The 23,256-nt window shown below is 42.8% G+C and overlaps 1 protein-coding gene across 2 annotated transcripts in view; it reads right to left on the reverse strand.

The window, feature by feature from the left end:
- Positions 1 to 1,137: 1,137 nt before the first annotated feature.
- LOC138663523 (oocyte zinc finger protein XlCOF22-like) overlaps positions 1,138 to 23,256 on the reverse strand; it is a 55,034-nt gene continuing 32,915 nt past the window's right edge. Inside the window, exons 4-7 of one of the 2 annotated variants that reach the window (XM_069749764.1) lie at positions 23,111 to 23,234; positions 22,930 to 23,027; positions 21,497 to 21,587; positions 1,138 to 5,781 (exon numbers count right to left, since the gene is read on the reverse strand). In XM_069749764.1, the coding sequence (XP_069605865.1) occupies positions 4,679 to 5,781; positions 21,497 to 21,587; positions 22,930 to 23,027; positions 23,111 to 23,234 (1,416 nt within the window). In that variant the 3' untranslated portion in view covers positions 1,138 to 4,678. Of the gene's footprint in view, positions 5,785 to 21,496; positions 21,588 to 22,929; positions 23,028 to 23,110; positions 23,235 to 23,256 lie in introns of both variants that reach the window. The other variant, XM_069749762.1, reaches the window with a different exon arrangement.

Raw genomic sequence — 23,256 nt, forward strand, 5'->3', positions numbered from 1 at the left:
ATCATAACAGACGTCACAAGCAGAGCACAGCTGCCGGAGTACTTGCCGGGACTGTGCGCACAGAGAGCGGTGAGTATTCATTGCCCTCCAGTAGTGCGCAGTGTCAGCCACCGGCTTCCTGCTGCTGCCGGAGGTTACGTGTGCAGCTACTTAAGAGAAATGAATATTCATTGGATTCAATCATCAGGAGACTATTTAATATTGAACTATATTCAAGCGGGACTAGATGAAGAAAACCATAAAATCATGTATCATGTCATCTGAAACAGTCAGAAAACCAGCCACATATTGGCAGATCCCTGACCTCAAACTATATACTTTGTAAGTTTATACGCCACTCCAGTGTCAGGAATAGATAGTATGTGACAATACAGTATATACCGCTCAGGGAACACTTAACTTCCAGAGATAATCTCCATATTCATACTAAATAATGGCACAGATCTTCCAGACATTATGATTGCACACATCCCTAGTCTTTATAACGATATTGCACTCATTCCTTGACAGACCGCAGCATGGCCATTAGTTAGAAGCTGCTATTGATCTTTGCAGCAGGTAAGTTTTCCCTGAGTGGTACATACTGGGCCGTCCGAAAACGGAGTTTAGTCTAGGACAATTTGTCTGCACTACTAATTAACAGCTGTTACAATACCAAACTAGGGCAGTCCCTATAGGAGAAAAACACAAGAATTATACTGTATTTTCACATACTATCTATTCCTGACACTGGAGTGGCATATAAACTTACGAAGTATATAGTTTGAGGTCTGGGATCTGCCAATATGTGGCTAGTTTTCTGACTGTTTCGGATAACATGATACCTGATTTTAGTTTTTTTGTCTAGTCTCGCTTGAATGTAGGTCAATATTAAATAGTCTCCTGATGAGTCGCCTTTGGTGAGGACGATGAAACCCGTAGAAATTAGAGGCTTGGAGAGTGAGTGTGTATACGTCACCTCACCCTATATACTGAACTGTGGGGTACATGTTTTTCTATTAGTCACCTACTGACTAACCTTCAGGGAGTGAATTATGGGTATAGTTTTACATTTGGAATTAATAAAGTTTAGTTTTATCCTTTTGTCAGCAAACATGAGGAATGACAAGAGACAATTCATTTAAGAAGATTCAATTTTGGTTAAAACTATTCCAACATTATGACCATAAAAAGGCTTCTCCCCTATGTGACCTCTGATGTTTATTAACCCCTTTATCCCCAAGGGTGGTTTGCACGTTAATGACCGGGCCAATTTTTACAATTCTGACCACTGTCCCTTTATGAGGTTATAACTCTGGAACGCTTCAACGGATCCCAGTGATTCTGACAATGTTTTCTCGTGACATATTGTACTTCATGATAGTGGTAAAAAGTCTTTGATAGTACCTGCATTTATTTGTGAAAAAAATGGAAATTTGGCGAAAATTATGAAAATTTCGCAATTTTCCAACTTTGAATTTTTATGCAATTAAATCACAGAGATATGTCACACAAAATACTTAATAAGTAACATTTCTCACATGCCTACTTTACATCAGCACAATTTTGGAACCAAAATTTTTTTTTGTTAGGGAGTTATAAGGGTTAAAAGTTGACCAGCAATTTCTCATTTTTACAACACCATTTTTTTTTAGGGACCACGTCTTATTTGAAGTAATTTTGAGGGGTCTATATGATACAAAATACCCAAGTTTGACACCATTCTAAAAACTGCACCCCTCAAGGTCCTCAAAACCATATTCAAAAAGTTTATTAACCCTTCTGGTGCTTCACAGGAATTTTTGGAATATTTAAATAAAAATGAACATTTAACTTTTTTTCACAAAAAATTTACTTCAGCTCCAATTTGTTTTATTTTACCAAGGGTAACAGGAAAAAATGGACCCCAAATTTTGTTGTACAATTTGTCCTGAGTACACTGATACCCCATATGTGGGGTTAAACCACTGTTTGGGCGCATGACAGAGCTCGGAAGCAAAGGAGCGCTATTTGACTTTTCAATGCAAAATTGACTGGAATCGAGATGGGACACCATGTTGCGTTTGGAGAGCCCCTGATGTGCATTGAAACCCCCCACAAGTGACACCATTTTGGAAATTAGACCCCCTAAGAAACTTATCTAGAGGTGTGGTGAGCACTTTGACCCACCAAGTCCTTCACAGAAGTTTATAATGCAGAACCGTAAAAATAAAAAATCATATTTTTTCACAAAAGTTATCTTTTCGCCCCCAATGTTTTATTTTCCCAAGGGTAAGAGAAGAAATTGGACCCCAAAAGTTGTTGTACAATTTGTCCTAAGTACGCTGATACCCCATATATGGGGGTAAACCACTGTTTTGGCGCATGGGAGAGCTCGGAAGGGAAGGAGCGCCGTTTGACTTTTCAATGCAAAATTGACAGGAATTGAGATGGGACGCCATGTTGCGTTTAGAGAGCCACTGATGTGCCTAAACATTGAAACTCCCCACAAGTGACACCAATTTGGAAAGTAGACCCCCTAAGGAACTTATCTAGATGTGTTTTGAGCGCTTTGACCCACCAAGGGCTTCACAGAAGTTTATAATGCAGAGCCGTAAAAATAAAACAAAAATTTTTTCCCACAAAAATAATTTTTTTAGCCCCCAGTTTTGTATTTTCCCGAGGGCAACAGATGAAATTGGACCCCAATATTTGTTGCCCAATTTGTCCTGAGGGCGATGATACACAATATGTGGGGGGAACCACTGTTTGGGTGCATGGGAGGGCTCGGAAGGGAAGGAGCACCATTTGGAATGCAGACTTAGATGGAATGGTCTGCAGGTGTCACATTGCATTTGCAGAGCCCCTAATGTACCTAAACAGTAGAAACCCCCCACAAGTGACACCATTTTGGAAACTAGACACCCTAAGGAACTCATCTAGATGTGTTTTGAGCGCTTTGACCCACCAAGGGCTTCACAGAAGTTTATAATGCAGAGCCGTAAAAATAAAACAAAAATTTTTTCCCACAAAAATTATTTTTTAGCCCCCAGTTTTGTATTTTCCCGAGGGTAACAGGAGAAATTGGACCCCAAAATTTGTTGTCCAATTTGTCCTGAGTGCGCTGATACCCCATAAGTGGGGGGGAACCACTGTTTGGGCGCATGGGAGGGCTCGGAAGGGAAGGAGCTCCATTTGGAATGCAGACTTACAGTAGATGGAATGGTCTGCAGGTGTCACATTGCGTTTGCAGAGCCCCTAATGTACCTAAACAGTAGAAACCCCCCACAAGTGACACCATTTTGGAAACTAGACACCCTAAGGAACTCATCTAGATGTGTTGTGAGAGCTTTGAACCCCTAAGTGTTTCACTACAGTTTGTAACGCAGAGCCGTGAAAATAAAATAAAAAACTTTCCCCCAAAAATTATTTTTTAGCCCCCAGTTTTGTATTTTCCCTAGGGTAACAGGAGAAACTGGACCCCAAAAGTTGTTGTCCTATTTGTCCTGAGTACGCTGATACCCCATATGTTGGGGTAAACCCGTTTGGGCACACAGGAGAGCTCGGAAGGGAAGGAGCACTGTTTTACTTTTTCAACTCAGAATTGGCTGGAATTGAGATCGGACGCCATGTCGTGTTTGGAGAGCCCCTGATGTGCCTAAACAGTGGAAACCCCCCAATTATAACTGAAACCCTAATCCAAACACACCCCTAACCCTAATTCCAACGGTAAACCTAACCACACCTCTAACCCAGACACACCCCTAACCCTAATCCCAACCCTATTCCCAACTGTAAATGTAATCTAAACCCTAACCGTAACTTTAGCCCCAACTTTAACTTTAGCCCCAACCCTAACTGTAGCCCCAACCCTAACCCTAGCCCTAACCCTAGCCATAACCCTAACCCTAACCCTAAACCTAGCCCCAACCCTAACCCTAGCCCTAACCCTAGCCTTAGCCCTAACCCTAATGGGAAAATGGAAATAAATACATTTTTTTAATTTTTCCCTAACTAAGAGGGTGATGAAGGGGGGTTTGATTTACTTTTATAGCGGGTTTTTTAGCGGATTTTTATGATTGGCAGCCGTCACACACCTGAAAGACGCTTTTTATTGCAAAAAATATTTTTTGCGTTACCACATTTTGAGAGCTATAATTTTTCCATATTTTGGTCCACAGAGTCATGTGAGGTTTTGTTTTTTGCGAAGCCACCTCCCTCCCTGCAGGACCCGGATCCACGACCATCTTGGATCCGGGCCTGGAGCTGGCAGGGAGGTAGGGAGACCCTTGCAGCAACGCGATCACATCGCGTTGCTGCGGGGGGCTCAGGGAAGCACGCAGGGAGCCCCCTCCCTGCGCGATGCTTCCCTGTACCGCCGGCATCGCGGTGTGCCGGAGGTTAATGTGCCAGGGCGGTCCGTGACCGCTCCTGGTACATAGTGCCGGATGTCAGCTGCGATAGGCAGCTGACAGCTGGCCGTGATCGACGGCGCTCCCCCGTGAGCGCGGCCGATCGCGTATGACGTACTATCCCATCGGTGGTCATAGGGGCCCACCCCACCTCGACGGGATAGTACGTCTAATGTCAGAAAGGGGTTAACAGCTGATTTCCAAATAAAATATTTCACACATTAAGAAAATAAAGAAGGCTTCTCCTCTGTGTGATTGCTCTGATGTCTAACAAGAAGAGCTTTCTACTTAAAATATTTCCCACAATTTCAACAGGAAAAAGGTTTCTCCCCTGTGTGAGTTCTCTGGTGACTAACAAGACGCCTTTTCTGGTTAAAATATTTCCCACATTCTGAACAGGAAAAAGGCTTCTCCCCTGTGTGAGTTCTCTGGTGACTAACAAGATGCCATTTCTGGATAAAACATTTCCCACATTCTGAACAGGAAAAAGATTTCTCCTCTGTGTGAGTTCTCTGGTGACTAACAAGATTCACTTTCTGGTTAAAACTTTTCCCACAATCTGAACACAAAAAAGGCTTCTCCCCTGTGTGAGTTCTCTGGTGACTAACAAGATGCCATTTGTGGTTAAAACATTTCCCACATTCTGAACAGGAAAAAGGCTTCTCCCCTGTGTGAGTTCTCTGGTGACTAACAAGGTGCCATTTCTGGATAAAATATTTCCCACATTCTGAACAGGAAAAAGGCTTCTCCCCTATGTGTGCTCTCTGGTGGTTAACAAAAATTGACTTACGTGCAAAACATTTCCCACATTCTGAACAAAAAAAAGGCTTCTCCCCTGTGTGAGTTCTCTGGTGATTAATCAAATCTGATTTTTGGTTAAAACATTTCCCACATTCTGAACAGGAAAAAGGCTTCTCCCCTATGTGATCTCTCTGGTGGTTAACAAAAAGTGACTTACGTGCAAAACATTTCCCACATTCTGAACATGAAAAAGGCTTCTCCCCTGTGTGAGTTCTCTGGTGACTAACAAGATGCCATTTATGGTTAAAACATTTCCCACATTCTGAACAGGAAAAAGGCTTCTCCCCTGTGTGAGTTAAATGGTGATTAACCAAATTGGATTTCTTGTTAAAACATTTCCCACATTCTGAACATGAAAATGACTTCTTTGCTTTAGGAGCAGTTTGTGTTTTAATGCCTCTTTTGTGAATTTGATTTTCCTTAGTAGTCAGTAATGAATCAGAAGATGGGAACTGTTTCATAGGATAAGATGACAGATCGTTGCTGTGAATGGATGATGATAGATCTGAAGTTACAGCAATCCCCTCAGTTGCATGTTGTAGGATCTCAAGATCATCTGATTTAAAAACTGAAGATGTTAACTGTCCGTCTGATCTCCTGGTACAGTCATCTGCTAAGATAAAAAACATTTTTTTTAATAAAATATCCTTGAGTTTTATATTATTGAACATTTCTACTTAAACTGTAAAATTAAAAATGGCAAGCTATGCAAAAAAAATTATTTACCAAGAAAATGACAGTTCACAGTCTAATAGAAAACCTTGTTGGATGAACCAGTAGTGTGTGGTGTTCAACTGTTTGTTCATTCTACCTCCCAAACATCGAATAAAAAGAAACCAATCAATGTTATGTAGGCACAAATAATACCAATTCTCATCTCACAAAAAACAAGTCCCCACTCAGGTCCATCATCTGTCAATGGAAAAACAGAGGTTCCCACACTATTAGTGGCTCAAAGGCTGTTGAACAGTAACAGAGTTTCTATAAACCAGTCCAGCAAAATCCACTCTCACTTCTGAGTTTTGCAGTGTGCTCAAACAACACTTAGGATCTCTGTATTTAGCAATATTATAGTGAGAAGAATCCACTTAATTTGCGATGTGTGTCTCCTGGAGCAAAATCTGACAAAATATATTAACATAGTAACATAGTTATTAAGGTTGAAGGAAGACTTTAAGTCCATCTAGTTGAACCCATAGCCTAACCTAACATGCCCTAACATGTTGATCCAGAGGAGGGCAAAAAAAAAACCCCATGTGGCAAAAAGTAAGCTCCACACTGGGGAAAAAAATTCCTTCCTGACTCCACATACGGCAATCAGACTAGTTCCCTGGATCAACACCCTAACAAGGAATCTAGTATATATACCCTGTAACATTATACTTTTCAAGAAAGGTATCCAGTCCCCTCTTAAATTTAAGTAATGAATCACTCATTACAACATCATACGGCAGAGAGTTCTATAGTCTCACTGCTCTTACAGTAAAGAATCCACGTCTGTGATTATGCTTAATCCTGCTTTCCTCCAGACGTAGAGGATGCCCCCTTGTCCCCGTCTCAGGTCTATAATTAAAAAGATCATCAGAAAGGTCTTTGTACTGTCCCCTCATATATTTATACATTAACATAAGATCACCCCTTAGCCTTCGTTTTTCCAAACTAAATAGCCCCAAGTGTAATAACCTATCTTGGTATTGCAGACCCCCCAGTCCTCTAATAACCTTGGTCGCTCTTCTCTGCACCCGCTCTAGTTCAGCTATGTCTTTCTTATACACCGGAGACCAGAACTGTGCACAGTATTCTAAGTGTGGTCGCACTAGTGACTTGTATAGAGGTAAAATTATGTTCTCCTCATGAGCATCTATGCCTCTTTTAATGCATCCCATTATTTTATTTGCCTTTGTAGCAGCTGCCTGACACTGGCCACGGAATATGCGTTTGTCATCCACCCATACACCCAGGTCTTTTTCATTGACGGTTTTGCCCAGAGTTTTAGAATTAAGCACATAATTATACATCTTATTACTTCTACCCAAGTGCATGACCTTACATTTATCCCCATTAAAGCTCATTTGCCATTTATCAGCCCAAGCTTCCAGTTTATATAAATCATCCTGTAATATAAAATTGTCCTCCTCTCTATTGATTACCCTGCAGAGTTTATTGTCATCTGCAAATATTGAAACTCCACTCTGTATGCCCCCTACAAGATCATTAATAAATATGTTAAAAAGAGGGTCCAATACTGACCCCTGTGGTACCCCACTGCTAATCGCTACCCAGTCTGAGTGTGCTCCATTAATAACCATATACCGTAGCAGGAAAAAATCCACAAAAAATGAAAATATATAATAGCAATGGACTAAAACTTAACTTTTATTATCTCCAAATGAGAAACATATAAAGTGCCCACAAAAAACACCTAAGTGAAAAAAACGAACATGACGCTACAAGACACAAATAAAGGGGAAAAAAGGGAAGATAAAAAACTACTGATGCCAATACAAAGAATGCTCTCGTAGGAGCTATCCCAAAGAGTGTGTGAACGTAATTTTATACGAGTAATACAAAACTCGATGCAAATGTAAAAAACGAATCACCACACTAAACTAGATGTAAATTCTAGTAATGCAAGCCAGATAATGGTCACAGATGCTGTAATTAAACCATGTCAGCATATAGAAGGAGGTATAAGCAAACCCCCCCCCCCAAACTAGTACAACGGGGTATGTGAGAGATATTGATAGATATTGAACACTAACACCGCATGCTATACAAAGTAGATGGAGTATAACCCATCAGATACTTAATTAGACCAGCAGTGTGCAATAGTTCTATCATATGTTATGCTATGCTGAAATAGTAGCAGAAATGACATAAGACAGCCTGTTGACATCAGTGTATGAAATAGCAGCAAAAGGTATATAGAAAGCTCATAGTGGCGAATAACGTGCCTAGGTACCTATATGATGGCAGGCTCACAGCCTATCACTTGCCTCATTTGACCAAGGAAAACCTAAACCGACAAAGTATACAGCCACATACTTTCACCTGCAATGAGAGACAACGCGCCCCCTGTGTAGCCTATACCAGCAGCCAGGGGTTAAACATCAGCAGCGTTACTCGCAATATAGAGCGGTGATATGGGTAGATCTCACCCAGTTCCCGGAAAGGCTGTACCATATCCAAGCAAGGTTCAAAGCGCTTTCAGAAATAAGGGAGCGGGTGGTGAGCTTCTATAGCGTCTCCCGACGCGTTTCATCCTATCTTCATGGATTCATCAGGGGAGTGTAAGCGGTGGCAAGAGCTGCGTTACCTGGTCCCCAACTGTGTCTTTTACAAATAGTCCGCAAACCGGAAGTACGTCAGACGCTGAAACCAGCTGGCGCCTGCGCGCCTCTTCAGCTGGAACGCATATGTGGAGCGCACGATAGTGCGCCTGCGTGTAAAGTTGACAGGTCAGCAGGCACAGAAGATCAGCTGACCGCCGACCCATTCATCGTGCCCAGAATGCATAGCCGCCTTTGTATAGCGCATATACCAGAGCGCCAATAATGCGGCTATGTATGACATACCGGGCTGAGCAAATAAACAACACACCACACTCCTGTCCTAACGATGTACAGGTGAGAATATGGAATGTCGCCCATTTATAAGTAGTCCCTAAGAAAAAAACTCTAACAAAGCAAATCTATAGGACTAATCCCCTGTCTGTATATTTTACTTGAGACCACAGAAAAGTCCCCATGGAGATAGATAAAGGGGCATAACCTGTGGTCTACCCTGTAGTTATAAAATTAAACCATAACCCATATGATTCTAGAAAAAATACATACAGACAAGGGGATAGGGGAAAAAATGTTGGTGAACGTAAACAACCAAAATTTCCATAGACTCCTGACGGCATGATTCAGGCTCTGCTTCTTTACGAAGATGCAAAAAGAGTGGATACTGAATAGAAAAGACAAAAAACAAAAACCAAAAGACATAGACTATATAAGCCAGAAAATGCATTTTGGATATCAAAAGATTAATTATAGGATCAAAAAAGGCAAATATTGGGTTCAAAAAAAGAGACATGGAACACAAAAGAAAAAGCACTTGGTTGCAAATGTAAAACAAACAAGTGCGAGAAATTACAAAAATAAAACGAAAAAACTGTGAGAGATACCACCGCCTCAAAAAAGAGAGAGAGACTACACTGCCCCCTAGTACATCCTGGACTAATAAGATACTACCTAACGCGGAGGTTGGCACCCTAAAGACCTGCGCAAATGGCGCCCCCACTCAACGGCGGCTGTCCCTATATATCTGACCCTATGGGACCCTACATTAGATACAGAAATTATGTAAGAGGTGGAACAACTAGTGTAACCAGAGATGAGGGGTAAGGTAGGGTACACACCACTAAAAAGGTATACGAGTAAGATAGTATACGTGTCCCTCTGTGAATCCTACCTATCGTGGAGGTTGGCACCCTAAGAGATCCTGCGCAAGAGGCGCCCCCACTCAACGGTGGCTGTCCCTCAAAACTGACCCTAAAGAGAGAATGGGAAGAGTGGATAGGTTGGAAAGATATCCGAAGGGTGATGGGGGTTATGTATAGAATGGGTTCACAAAAAGCAGCTGTATGACAATTGTTCATTTAAACCATCTGGCCGTACTGTTTTCAAAGTGAAAATCCATCTGCTCTCTTTCTGCAGTATTAGTTTATCCCAATCACCTCCCCTTGTTGGTGGTAAAATCTTATCTATGCCCATGAATTTGATCTTGTCAGGTTCCCCCTGGTGATGTAGGTTCAAATGATTGGCGACTGGTCTGTCCCTTTTGTTGACTATGTCACGGACATGTTCACCAATTCGCTTTCGGAATTCCCTTTTCGTTTTGCCCACATATTCCATACCACATTCACATGTGGCCTTGTAAACAATCCCTCTGGTGCTGCAGTTTATAAAATGTCGAATGGGGTATGTAATCCCCGTAATAGTACCAGAGAAAGAAATTCCAGGCTGTACAGATTTGCAGGCCTTACACCTACCACACTTATAGCAACCCTTAGTCTGACTTGACAAAAAGTGAGTTTTTGGAGCCGCCTGATAATGGCTGTGAACCAGCCTATCACCCAACGACCTACCCCTCCTGAATGTAATTTGAGGAGAAGAGGAAAGCTGATCTTTAATGTCATTGTCCATCATGAGTATGGGCCAGTGTCTCTGGAGAATGTTCCTGACATCTCTGGCACCGTTTGAAAATCTAGTGATGAAACGAATAGTGGGGTCATCTTCCTCTTTCGGTTTTGGGGTTAACAAATCCCTTCTCTCTCTCCTGATTGATTCTTTATATGCTTTATTCAGGACATGTTCCGGATACCCCCTTTCTAGAAATCTGGTGCGTAGATCGTTTGCCTGTTCTTGGAAGGAGGACACACTTGAGCAATTCCTCCTCATTCTCAAGTATTGACCTTTGGGTATACCCCTCTTGAGTGGGACAGGATGGTTACTTTCCCATCTCAAGAGGGAGTTGGTTGCTGTACTCTTCCTATGTGTGCTAGTCATGATGGCTCCATTGGTGTCTTTAGCAATAGATATGTCCAGAAAGGCCAATTTAGAGGGATTGGCTTCAAAAGTGAAGTGCAGACCAATGCAATTTTGGTTTAGACTGTCAACAAATTGGCCAAAGTCAATGATGTTACCCTTCCAGATGACCAGAATGTCGTCTATGTATCTAAGCCATAGAACAATTCTGTCATCTGGGTATGAGGAAGAATCAGCAAACACAATTGTCTCCTCCCACCAGCCCAGGAGCAAATTTGCATACGAGGGCGCACAAGGGCTGCCCATCGCAGTGCCCCTGAGCTGGTGGTAGATTTTGTTATCAAAGGAGAAAACGTTTCTTGTAAGACAAAAATTCAAGGCTTTCATTACAAACTCATTGTGTTTGGTGAACATTAATAACCACCCTTTGTTTCCTATCACTGAGCCAGATCTTAACCCACTTACACATATCTACCCCTATCCCCATTATTCTCACTTTATGTATCATCCTTTTGTGTGGCACCGTATCAAAAGCTTTTGAAAAGTCCATATACACTACATCCACTGGGTTCCCTTGGTCCAGTCCGGAACTTACCTCTTCATAGAAATTGATCAGATTAGTCTGACATGAACGGTCCCTAGTAAACCCATGGTGATACTGGGCCATGAGGTTATTCCTCTTCAGACACTCCAGTATAGCATCCCTTAGAATGCCCTCCAGGATTTTACCCACAGTAGAGGTTAAGCTTACTGGCCTATAATTTCCGAGTTCAGTTTTTGTCCCCTTTTTGAATATTGGCACCACCTTTGCTATACGCCAGTCCTGTGGTACAGACCCTGTTATTATGGAGTCTTTAAAGATTACAGATAATGGTCTATCAATGACTGTACTTAATTCCTGCAATACTCGGGGGTGGATCCCATCCGGGCCCGGAGATTTGTCAATTTTAGTGATTTTTAGCCGCCGCCGCACTTCCTGCTGGGTTAAGCAGGTGACATTTAATGGGGAATTTTTATCACTAGTCATTTTGTCTGCCATGGGATTTTCTTGTGTAAATACTGATGAAAAAAAGTCATTTAGCATATTGGCTTTTTCCTCATCCTCATCGATCATTTCACCCAGACTATTTTTAAGGGGGCCAACACTATCATTTTTTAGTTTCTTACTATTTACGTAGTTAAAGAATATTTTGGGATTATTTTTACTACTTTTATTAGTAGTGTTGAGCATTCCGATACCGCAAGTATCGGGTATCGGCCGATATTTGCGGTATCGGAATTCCGATACCGAGTTCCGATATTTTTGTGATATCGGGAATCGGTATCGGGAGTAAGATTTATGTGTAAAATAAAGAATAAAAATAAAAAATATTGAAATACTTACCCTCTGACGCGCCCTGGTTGTCACCGCTGCAACCGCCATGCTTTCCTTGGTAGAATGAGCGCTTGAAGGACCTTTCGATGACGTTGCGGCTTGTGATTGGTCGCGGTAGCGTCATGTGACCGCTCACGCGACCAATCACAAGCCGCGACGTCATCAAAAGTCATTAACGCGCTCATTCCTAAGAATGAGCGCGTTAAGGACCTTCGATGACGTTGCGGCTTGTGATTGGTCGCGTGAGCGGTCACATGACGCTACCGCGACCAATCACAAGCCGCGACATCATCGAAAGGTCCTTCAAGCACTCATTCTTAGGAAGAAAGGCTCCCGGTTACAACCAGGGCGTGTCCGAGGGTGAGTATAGCAATATTTTTTATTTTTATTCTTTATTTTACACATGAATATGGATCCCAGGGCCTGAAGGAGAGTTTCCTCTCCTTCAGACCCTGGGAACCATTACAGGATACCTTACGATATTTGTGTCCCATTGACTTGTATTGGTATCGGATATCGGTATCGGCGATATCCGATATTTTTCGGATATCGGCCGATACCATCCGATACCGATACTTTCAAATATCGGACGGTATCGCTCAACACTATTTATTAGTAATAATAAACCAAAAATCTATGAAAATGAACAAATGAAAGTCAGACATTGCTTTTCAACCATGTTTCCACAGAATTAAAAAAAAAATAAAACTCATGAAATAGGCCTGGACAGAAATGATGGTACCCTTAACTTAACCGCTTCGTGACCGTCAACGGTAGATAAACATCGGCGCTGCACAAAGCCCTGCTAGCGCCGACGTTTATCTACCGTTTGTCTACGGTCGGCAGTTTTGTGCTCATTGGGAACCCCACGTACCTTATAACGACTCCAGAGCACAAAGCTTACTGTGACCCCCGACCTCATCGAGATCTGATTGGTTCAGGTCCTGATGATGTCAGCATCACACCAGCCAATGAGACAAATCACTAGGAAAGTTTGTTGTAACAACGAACTTCCCCGGGCGACCTGCCTCATAAAAACGCTGTTTCTCCTCAGATCTCCTGTCAGCGAGAGATTAGAGGAGAAACAGTGTTACAAGAGCTGCTAGCAACAGCTGTGTCAGTCAGTGATCTTATTATAAAGTAAAAAAAAAAAACAGATAAGACAGGTTAGGGTTAGTGCTATAGTAAGGGTTAGTGTTGGGGCTAAAGTTAGGGTTACTGATAGGGTTAGGCTAATGAAATAAGGCTTTTCTCAGTTGACTCGACAATAATTTGGTCATGTCAGTCACATCACGTCAGAGTTTTCTATTACCTTGCTAGAGCATATTGTCCTAGAAACAAATTCATATATGTCCCAATTCATCAGCCAGAATCCACGATTCTATTTTGCTAGGTCAAATTTATGGACACCAACTAATGTCCTAGAAATGAAAACTTTTTTAGGACTTACATTCGCTATGGGGCTTGTTAAAAAAACGAGCATTCGGTCCTATTGGTCCAACCGCCCTGTCCAAGCCACCCCAATGTTTTCTGCTGTTCTTCCTAGGACCCGTTATGAAATGCTCATGTGATTTTGGCATTTGAACGACAACAGTCAATACCTGCCCAGAAATACCCCAGAACATAACAGACTATTCAAAATCAGACCCATCATCGAAGACTTGACAGAAAGTTCTTAAAGCTCTACACCCCAACAGAAAACATTTCCATTGATGAGTCCCTTGTAAAATTCGAAGGAAGACTGCACCCCAAGCAATTTATTCCTTCTAACAGGGCAAGGTTCGGAATAAAGCTCTATAACATGTGCGAGAGTTCAACCGGATACACAACAGCTTTTCGCATTTATGAGGGGAAAGATAGTCAAGTAAACCCACCAGGATGCCCTACTTATCTGGGGACATCTGGAAAAACCATTTTTAACTCCATTTTTTATAAAAAAAAAAGGCTACTATCTGTATGTTGACAACTTCTAAACCAGCATACCCCTATTTAAAAGATTGGTTGAACAGAACATGGGAGCTTGTGTGACTATTCACAAAAACGGTCAGGGGTTTCCACAATCATTGGTCAATGAAATAGTCTGAAAGGGGCAGTCAGGGGCTTTACGTAATGGAGAGCTGCTTGCCCTTAAGTTTACGGATAAAAAATATATTTTTATCCTGAGCTCAATCCACACAGATGCCACGAGGGCCACTGCAGATCAACAGCGATTCACTACTCCAAAACCTGTGTCTGTCAACTAATGATGATCGAATATACTCGTTGCTCGTGTTTTCCAGAGCACACTCGGGTGGTCTCCGAGAATTTGTTAGTGTTCGGAGATTTAGTTTTCATTGCTGCAGCTGAATGATTTACAGCTACTAGACAGCTTGATTACATGTGGGGATTCCCTAGCAACCAGCCAACCCCCACATGTACTCAGGCTGGCTACTAGCTGTAAATTATTCAGCTGCTGCGATGAAAACTAAACCACCAGAGCGTGCTCAGGAAAACCCGAGCAACGAGGGGTGTGTGGACCGTGTTCTACAGCCATACCAGGTATCAAGAAAATCATATACCTGGTATAAAAAGTTAGTCATTTATTTGTTTCAGGTGGCCACATATAATTATTTTATGCTATGCAAAAAAGCTGGAAATGCAGATACTTTCCTTGATTATCAGGAAAATGTCATTGAAAATCTTGTTTTTGAAAATTTTGTCCCCGCCAATCCTTTAGAATGTGAGGATGTCAAAAGACTCACTGAAGGACATTTTATTGCACTCATTCCAGCAACTGAAACAAGAAAGATCCCCCAGAGAAGATGTCGTGTATGTTCCAAGAGAGGAATGAGGCATGATACCCGCTATTATTGCCCACAATGCCCATCATTGCCGGCCTTATGCCTCCATGACTGATTTATAATCTTCCACAAAGAACCACGTTTTTAATCTGTTTTGACATTCAAGCATTTGGTTTATTTAGTGACAGACACATTTGAGTAGAGCCGGCTTAACAATTTCCGGGGGCACTATATGTTTCTGAAAATCATCCATGTAGTGTAAAAGGTCACTACATCCATAGATGAATTCCCAGTGGGGTGTCATTTCCAAAATGGGAGATTCTGTTGTTCTGGCACGTAGCGAATCTCCAAAATGCCTTACCAGCAGAATCCCCCTGAAGTGACCCCATTTTGGAAATGACACCCTTCTGGGAATTGGAAATGACACCCCTCTGCGAATTCATCTATGGGTGTAGTGACCATTTACCCATCTACCTATTTTCCAATGTAAAATCTGGGATTAAGACATTTTAGTGGTAAAAATGTAATTATTTTGTATTCACTTCCCAATGGTATATTTTTCTATGGAACAGCTGTGGTGTCAGTATGCTCACTGCACCACTAGAAGAATTCATTCAGGGAAGTATTTAGTAAAATGCAGTCACTTTTGGGGCTTATGATGTTCTGGTACCTCAGGAGCTCTGACAATGTCACATGTCACCCATAAACAATTCCAGCAAAATCTGCTCTCCAATATGGCGCTCCTTCCCTTCCGAGCTCTGCCATGCGCCTAAACAGTGGTTTACCCCTGGTGCTCAGGAAGGATATAATGGAACTAGAGAGAGTACAATGGAGGGCAACAAAATTAATAAAGGGGATGGGAGAACTACAATACCCAGATAGATTAGCGAAATTAGGATTATTTAGTCTAGAAAAAAGACGACTGAGGGGCGATCTAATAACCATGTATAAGTATATAAGGGGACAATACAAATATCTCGCTGAGGATCTGTTTATACCAAGGAAGGTGACGGGCACAAGGGGGCATTCTTTGCGTTTGGAGGAGAGAAGGTTTTTCCACCAACATAGAAGAGGATTCTTTACTGTTAGGGCAGTGAGAATCTGGAATTGCTTGCCTGAGGAGGTGGTGATGGCGAACTCAGTCGAGGGGTTCAAGAGAGGCCTGGATGTCTTCCTGGAGCAGAACAATATTGTATCATACAATTATTAGGTTCTGTAGAAGGACGTAGATCTGGGGATTTATTATGATGGAATATAGGCTGGACTGGATGGACAAATGTCTTTTTTCGGCCTTACTAACTATGTTACTATCCAAACCACACTATGTTACTATATGGGGTGTCAGCATAGTCGGGACAAATTGCTCAACAACGTTCTCCTGTTACCCTTTGGAAAAAAATGAGGGCAAAAACATAATTTTTTGTGGAAAAAATATATTTTATTTTCACGGCTCTACGTAATTAACTTCTGTGAAGCACTTGGAGGTTCAAAGTGCCCAACACACATCTAGGTAAGTTCCTTGGGGGGTCTAGTTTCCAAAATGCGGTCACTTGTTGGGGATTTCCACTGTTTAGACATGTCAGGGTCTCTGATATTGTGACATGTCACCCACAAACAATTCCAGAAAAATCTGCTCTCCAATATGGCGCTCCTTCCCTTCCAAACTCTGCCATGCGCCCAAACAGTAGTATTCCCCCCCATATGGGGTATCGGTGTGCTCAGGAGAAATTTCACAACAAATTGTATGGAACAATTTCTTTTGTTACCCTTATGAAAATGCAAAACATAGAGCTAAAAAGATTAGTGAAAAATGTTTTGTTTTTTTTTATTTCCACAACTCTACGTTATTAACTTCTGTGAAGCACCTGTGGGTTCGGGTTCAAGGTGCTCAATACAAATCTGGATAAGGTCCCTAAGGGGTTAATTTCCAAAATGGTGTCACTTGTGGGGTGTTTCCACTGTTTAGGCACATCAGGGGCTCTCAAGACGCGACATGTCAACCGCTAATTATTCCAACATATTTTACATTCAAAAAGTCTAATGGCACGCCTTCTATTCTGAGCCTTGCCGTGCACCAAACAGTAGATTTCCCCCACATATGGAGTATCGGCATGTTCAGGAGAAATTGCAGAACAAAATGTATGGTCCACTTTCTCCTGTTCCCTGTGAGAAAGTAAAAAAAATTACGTCTGAAGGAAAATTTTTGTGAAAGAAAAGTAAATGTTTATTTTTTCCTTACACATTCCATTCATTGCTGTGAAGCACCTGAAGGGTTAATACACTTTTTGAATGTGGTTTTGAGCACCTTGAGGGGTGCAGTTTTTAGAATTGTGTCTCTTCTGGGTATTTTCCGTCAGTTTGACCCCCCCCCCCCAAACTCACTTCAAATGTGATGTGCTCCCTAAAAAAATGGTTTTGTAAATTTTATTGTAAAAATGAAAAAAATCGCTGGTCAACTTTCAACCCTTATAACTTCCTAATATCCCTCCTGGCCCTTACTTCATCCTTTGGACTCACTCAGTGGTCCTCCACAGCCACCCACACAGACGAACATACGCTAGACCTCATCTCCTGAGACAACCCTTTCCTTCGCTTCCTCTGGTCCATGTTGAGTGTGATACACACCATGTCACCAAACAGCACAGTGAGTATCTGTAGCCCTATATACCGGCCACTCACTGATTCTAAGACTGTAAACCTCTCTGATGCAAGTTAGTGGACACACCCCGATTTAACATGTCCCTTTTGTCACATTATTTTCAGGGGTACCATCATTTCTGTCTAGGCCTATTTCATGAGTTTTATTTATTTTTTTTTAATTCTGTGGAAGCATGGCTGAAATGCAATGTCTGACTTTCATTTGTTCATTTTCATAGATTTTTTATGCATTATTACTTTTGTCAGATTCAAGTTATTTCTGTGACCATTGTGGGTTTTTCTGTCATTAAACGAGGTGTACCAACAATTTTGACCACATATGTACAGATGATAACCCTCAGTGAATTAATTTATAAAATGGAATCACTTTATGGGGATTTTGACTATTCTAGTTTTGTGTCATTAAGGCTAGGGTCACATTGCGTTAGTGCAATCCGTTTAGCGCTAGCGCTAGCGGATTGCACTAACGCAATGTTTTTAAAGGGTCGCGTTTCGGGGTCGCGTTAACGTCCCCGCTCTCGCAGATCCCCGATCTGCGAGAGCGGGGAACGGACCTCGGGCGCGCCGCGGACGCTGCAAGCAGCGTCCGAGGCGCGCTACAAAAGACCGGCGCGTCGCTAGCGCGTGCCGAAAATGACACGCGCTAGCAATGCGCTGGTACATTGCGGGCAATGGGAGCGCTAACGGACGCGTTGCATGGCGTTAATTTCGCCGTGCAACGCTGTCCGTTAGCGCTCTGACCAAAACGCAATGTGACCCCAGCCTTAGTCATATTAGGGCTTCTGCATATGGTGTGTCCAATCTCATCTGGGATCTGTTCCTGCTGTCCAGCTGGAGTAATCTGCTCCCTACTTCAGCCAATTGGAAAGTACCACACCCTACTAAAGCTCAAAGCACATGGCCAGAATCTGCCAGAATCAGCGTTGTTCTCCTCTGGTTCAGTCCTCTGTGCTCAACTTGCGGCTTGTGTATTTGTTTCCTGTTGTGACCGTGGCCCGTTTACTGACTACTCGTGTGTCTTCTGATTCTGTATTCTGTCCTTCTGGTTGTGACCCAGCTACCTGACTATTGTTCTTGCCATCTAATACCACAGAATAGCAGGTAACACCATGGTCCAAGCCTAGGGGTCCCAGTGTAAGTCCAGATCCATGTAATGGTGTTAAAGGGCGATGAGCAAGGCGATCCTTGGGATATGGAAAGCAGAGAAGATAGTGCCAAGCATGTTCATGGTGGAGATCTTTTGAGCTGCCAGTTGACCACGAACAGTGCTCCCAATACATTGTGTCTGCAAACTATTCCAGCTAGATCTGCAGTCAAACAGGTAAATGGCGCTCCTTCCCTTCTGAACACGGCCATGTGCCCAGAGAGTAGTGTACAATCGTATGTAGGGTATTGTGAGAAGCTGGAAAACAATTTGTAAGATCCATTTGTTTTCTATTATCCTTTGTGAATAATTCCAAAGTTGTCACCACATAAAGTGACACACGTCAGATTGTAAAAATGGTCAAGTAAATAAGGCAGCACACTGCAGCGCTAAAACATGCAAACAAGAAACACGAAAATTGAACTGCATTATTGCACTAGAAATATGAAAATGAGAGCGTTTAGCGCATAAAAATGGCCAATTTTATGTGTGCCTGGTAGCCACTTTACGGCATCTCTCTTATACCAGGTCCTACACTTGCCTTTCCTCGATGAGAATAAACGTCTCCATCTGAATGGGTACCTGTGAAACCTCTTCTTAGACTAAAATTCTCTCTCTCTGTGGAGGGGTATTGGACCTGCTGTAATTAAAACACCTGTGGCTAGGAGGCGGAGTGCTCGATCAGAAGGCTAAATAATACATTTCAAAAACCTGACCGTCACATCCAAACATAGACTAAGTGTGAACAGGTGCTGAACCTAGAGTTGCCAACTCGTATACAGTCAAGTAAATAAGGCAGCACACTGCAGCGCTAAAACATGCAAACAAGAAACACGAAAATTGAACTGCATTACTGCACTAGAAATATGAAAATGAGAGCGTTTAGCGCATAAAAATGGCCAATTTAATGTCTGCCTGGTAGCCACTTTACGGCATCTCTCTTATACCAGGTCCTACACTTGCCTTTCCTCGATGAGAATAAACGTCTCCATCTGAATGGGTACCTGTGAAACCTCTTCTTAGACTGAAATTCTCTCTCTCTGTGGAGGGGTATTGGACCTGCTGTAATTAAAACACCTGTGGCTAGGAGGCGGAGTGCTCGATCAGAAGGCTAAAGAATACATTTCAAAAACCTGACCGTCACATCCAAACATAGACTAAGTGTGAACAGGTGCTGAACCTAGAGTTGCCAACTCGTATACAGTCAAGTAAATAAGGCAGCACACTGCAGCGCTAAAACATGCAAACAAGAAACACGAAAATTGAACTGCATTACTGCACTAGAAATATGAAAATAAGAGCGTTTAGCGCATAAAAATGGCCAAGTGTAGGACCTGGTATAAGAGAGATGCCGTAAAGTGGCTACCAGGTACACAGAAAATTGGCCATTTTTATGCGCTAAACGCTCTCATTTTCATATTTCTAGTGCAGTAATGCAGTTCAATTTTCGTGTTTCTTGTTTGCATGTTTTAGCGCTGCAGTGTGCTGCCTTATTTACTTGACTGTATACGAGTTGGCAACTCTAGGTTCAGCACCTGTTCACACTTAGTCTATGTTTGGATGTGACGTCAGGTTTTTGAAATGTATTCTTTAGCCTTCTGATCGAGCACTCCGCCTCCTAGCCACAGGTGTTTTAATTACAGCAGGTCCAATACACCTCCACAGAGAGAGAGAATTTTAGTCTAAGAAGAGGTTTCACAGGTACCCATACAGATGGAGACGTTTATTCTCATCGAGGAAAGGCAAGTGTAGGACCTGGTATAAGAGAGATGCCGTAAAGTGGCTACCAGGTACACATAAAATTGGCCATTTTTATGCGCTAAATGCTCTCATTTTCATATTTCTAGTGCAGTAATGCAGTTCAATTTTCATGTTTCTTGTTTGCATGTTTTAGCGCTGCAGTGTGCTGCCTTATTTACTTGACTGTATACGAGTTGGCAACTCTAGGTTCAGCACCTGTTCACACTTAGTCTATGTTTGGATGTGACGGTCAGGTTTTTGAAATAGATTGTAAAAATGGGGCCTGATTAAGAACACAAAACTGGAAGAGGTTAAATCAGAGGATTCTGGACACTACTGTAATCAAAAACTGACTATAGACAATAACATCTACTGAAATGCTCAACCTGAACAGTCTCCATCAGTAATAAATGAGCAGCTAGTGGTGAAACCTCTCTGGGGTAATTAGAGCACGGGGCTCGGTGACTTCACAATCTAAACTATCGGAAGCTCCAATATTTTCTGTCAGATGAGTTTCAAGAAGAAATATTACACATTTAAAGAGAACTGCATATAATAGTGCAGAGCGGAGATGTCTTAAAGGGAACCTGTCAGCAGGATTGTGCTCAGTGACTACAGACACTGTCAGGTCGGTGCCGTTATACTGATTACACTGATACCTGGTGATGAAATCCGTCTTGTGGTTGTTGTTTAATCTGTATTTGTAGTTTTCAGCTAATGAGATTCGCGTGCTTCGTGGCGGGGCTGTGGGCGGGGCTCTATGTGGTGCTCTGATTACATATTCATCTGTATTGGCTTATGACAGGTCACTGATCCCTCACTACAGGGGCTGACAGCCCCTCTGCCTTTGGATAGGAGACCATGTGGCATGATGCAGGGTCCCGATCGCTGCCATAGAGACCCGATGTAGTCATGACAACATCCGGGTCTCCAGACCTGAGAGGCTTCCTGTCATGCGCAGTGATGATCAAGAAGTCTCTCAGATCAGTGTATAGAAGTGATCAGCATGCACAAAATGATTGTCCTATAGTGGGACACAGTGTAAAACTAAGAATGAATTAAAAAATACTAAGAGCCCGTATATTACTACTCACCTGGGTAGCCATATGTAGGAATCTCCTCTTCACACCGCTCATCCCCCCTCACATATGTCTCTGTAGTATTAATATGGGTCAGATCTTCACCCTGAAACAAATATTGTAAAAATCACCGACAGATGGAGAAGTCCAATCTATGATCAGCTCTATTCCTGCCATCTCCACCGTTCTTATTACACAAGTATAAAACATATAATACTGGTGGATAAAACAAGACTGAGCACAAGACCTTCACCGGCATCTATAGATCACCCACACGGGGCAAAAGGGGTACTCGGTACCAGGTCTGTCAGTTCGCAGGGGGAATGTCACGGTGGCGACCTGGTCCGTGGCCCAGAGGTGTCCGTATAAATGGGGAAAGGTCTTTAAAGTGGAAAAGAGTTTATGTTCATAACGCCACCTGTGGTATTCGGTCAGGGTGACCAACGCTGCTATAAGGGGTCCGCTGGGGTGATGTTATGGCGGCTAGATGGTATACCTTCCCACAGGTGAAGTGTTTCCCCAGTGCTTCCCAGTATGTGGTTGGAAGATGGTGAATGGTGCATTAAAGAGCGAGGACACAGGTTTGCAGTCTCTTACCTGGTTTACTGAAGACTTCAGGGGTCCGCAGTCTAGAGCACCAGATCACAGGGCAGGCAGAGTCCGGCCGGTTTGGAGGCAAGTCCAGAGTCCCCTTATCCAGGTGGAAATCAGTAGCCTTCCCTTGCGCTGTAATGGTGTAGTCCCTTACTGCATTAGCTTCAAATAAGGTCCTCACAGATGTAATGTCTCTCTCTCTTTCCCCCGTGGTTGGATAGGCTAAAACCTGTATGACTGGTGGCTTGATGCATTTTACAGGGACTCTAGCATGCCCTGGCCTCTGAGGGGTACCACCATGCCTCATGGGTGTGGGTCGGACAAGTAATGTGGAATTAGTTGTCCTGCCTGTCTCTGGAGTAAAGCATAGAGGTCCGTACTCCCTCGGTATTCCGGCTACCGGGATTCTGCGCCTCAGAAGGAGGCAGCCTGTGCAGGGCTGGTCCCCTTCTGGTATCCACTCATTTGCTCTGACTTCCTTCACACTCGCTACAATAAAGTCCTCCTTCAAAGTGTCTCCTTCTGGGAGCTGCAACTCTAAGGGCATGCACAGCTCCGTGGACCTTCTGTTCTCCTCAAACCACTGTCTGAAACTGTCTAACTTTCCCTCCAGTCTACTAGTTACATATCTATATGTGGGGAGTGGCCTAATAAATAGAGCAAAAGCCCACCCTGGTGGCCTGGAGTGTGAATGGTGTTGCATGGTTGTGATACCTGGATGCAGTTATCCTTCTTTGCCTCCAAACGTAATATCACTCTCCCCGATAGGAATGCGACATTACTGTGACGACCAGGACCCTGGGGCGCCGTATCTACACATCATAGAGATCTCCTGACACCTTCTCTCCATCTACCTGATGATCCTGAGGAACATTGAGATCTTCTTGGTTACAGTCCTGTGGAGGAAGAGGACTGGGACATCTCTCTGGTGTTGTCCTCTTACTGGACAGAACTGGAGGAAACACATACAGGGACTGAATTCATTCTTTACATACAGATAATTATAGGCTGTATGTATTTAGTCCTGTCTATTACCTGGAGATGTGAGGGGCTGGGGAACCTCCATTATGATGTTCTTGTACAGATCTCTGTGTCCTTCTAAATACTCCCACTCCTCCATGGAGACATAGACAGCGACATCCTGACACCTTATAGGAACCTGACACATATAATGATACCGT

Source organism: Ranitomeya imitator, chromosome 2 (assembly GCF_032444005.1).
Source record: "Ranitomeya imitator isolate aRanImi1 chromosome 2, aRanImi1.pri, whole genome shotgun sequence".
Taxonomy (NCBI): Eukaryota; Metazoa; Chordata; class Amphibia; order Anura; family Dendrobatidae; genus Ranitomeya; species Ranitomeya imitator.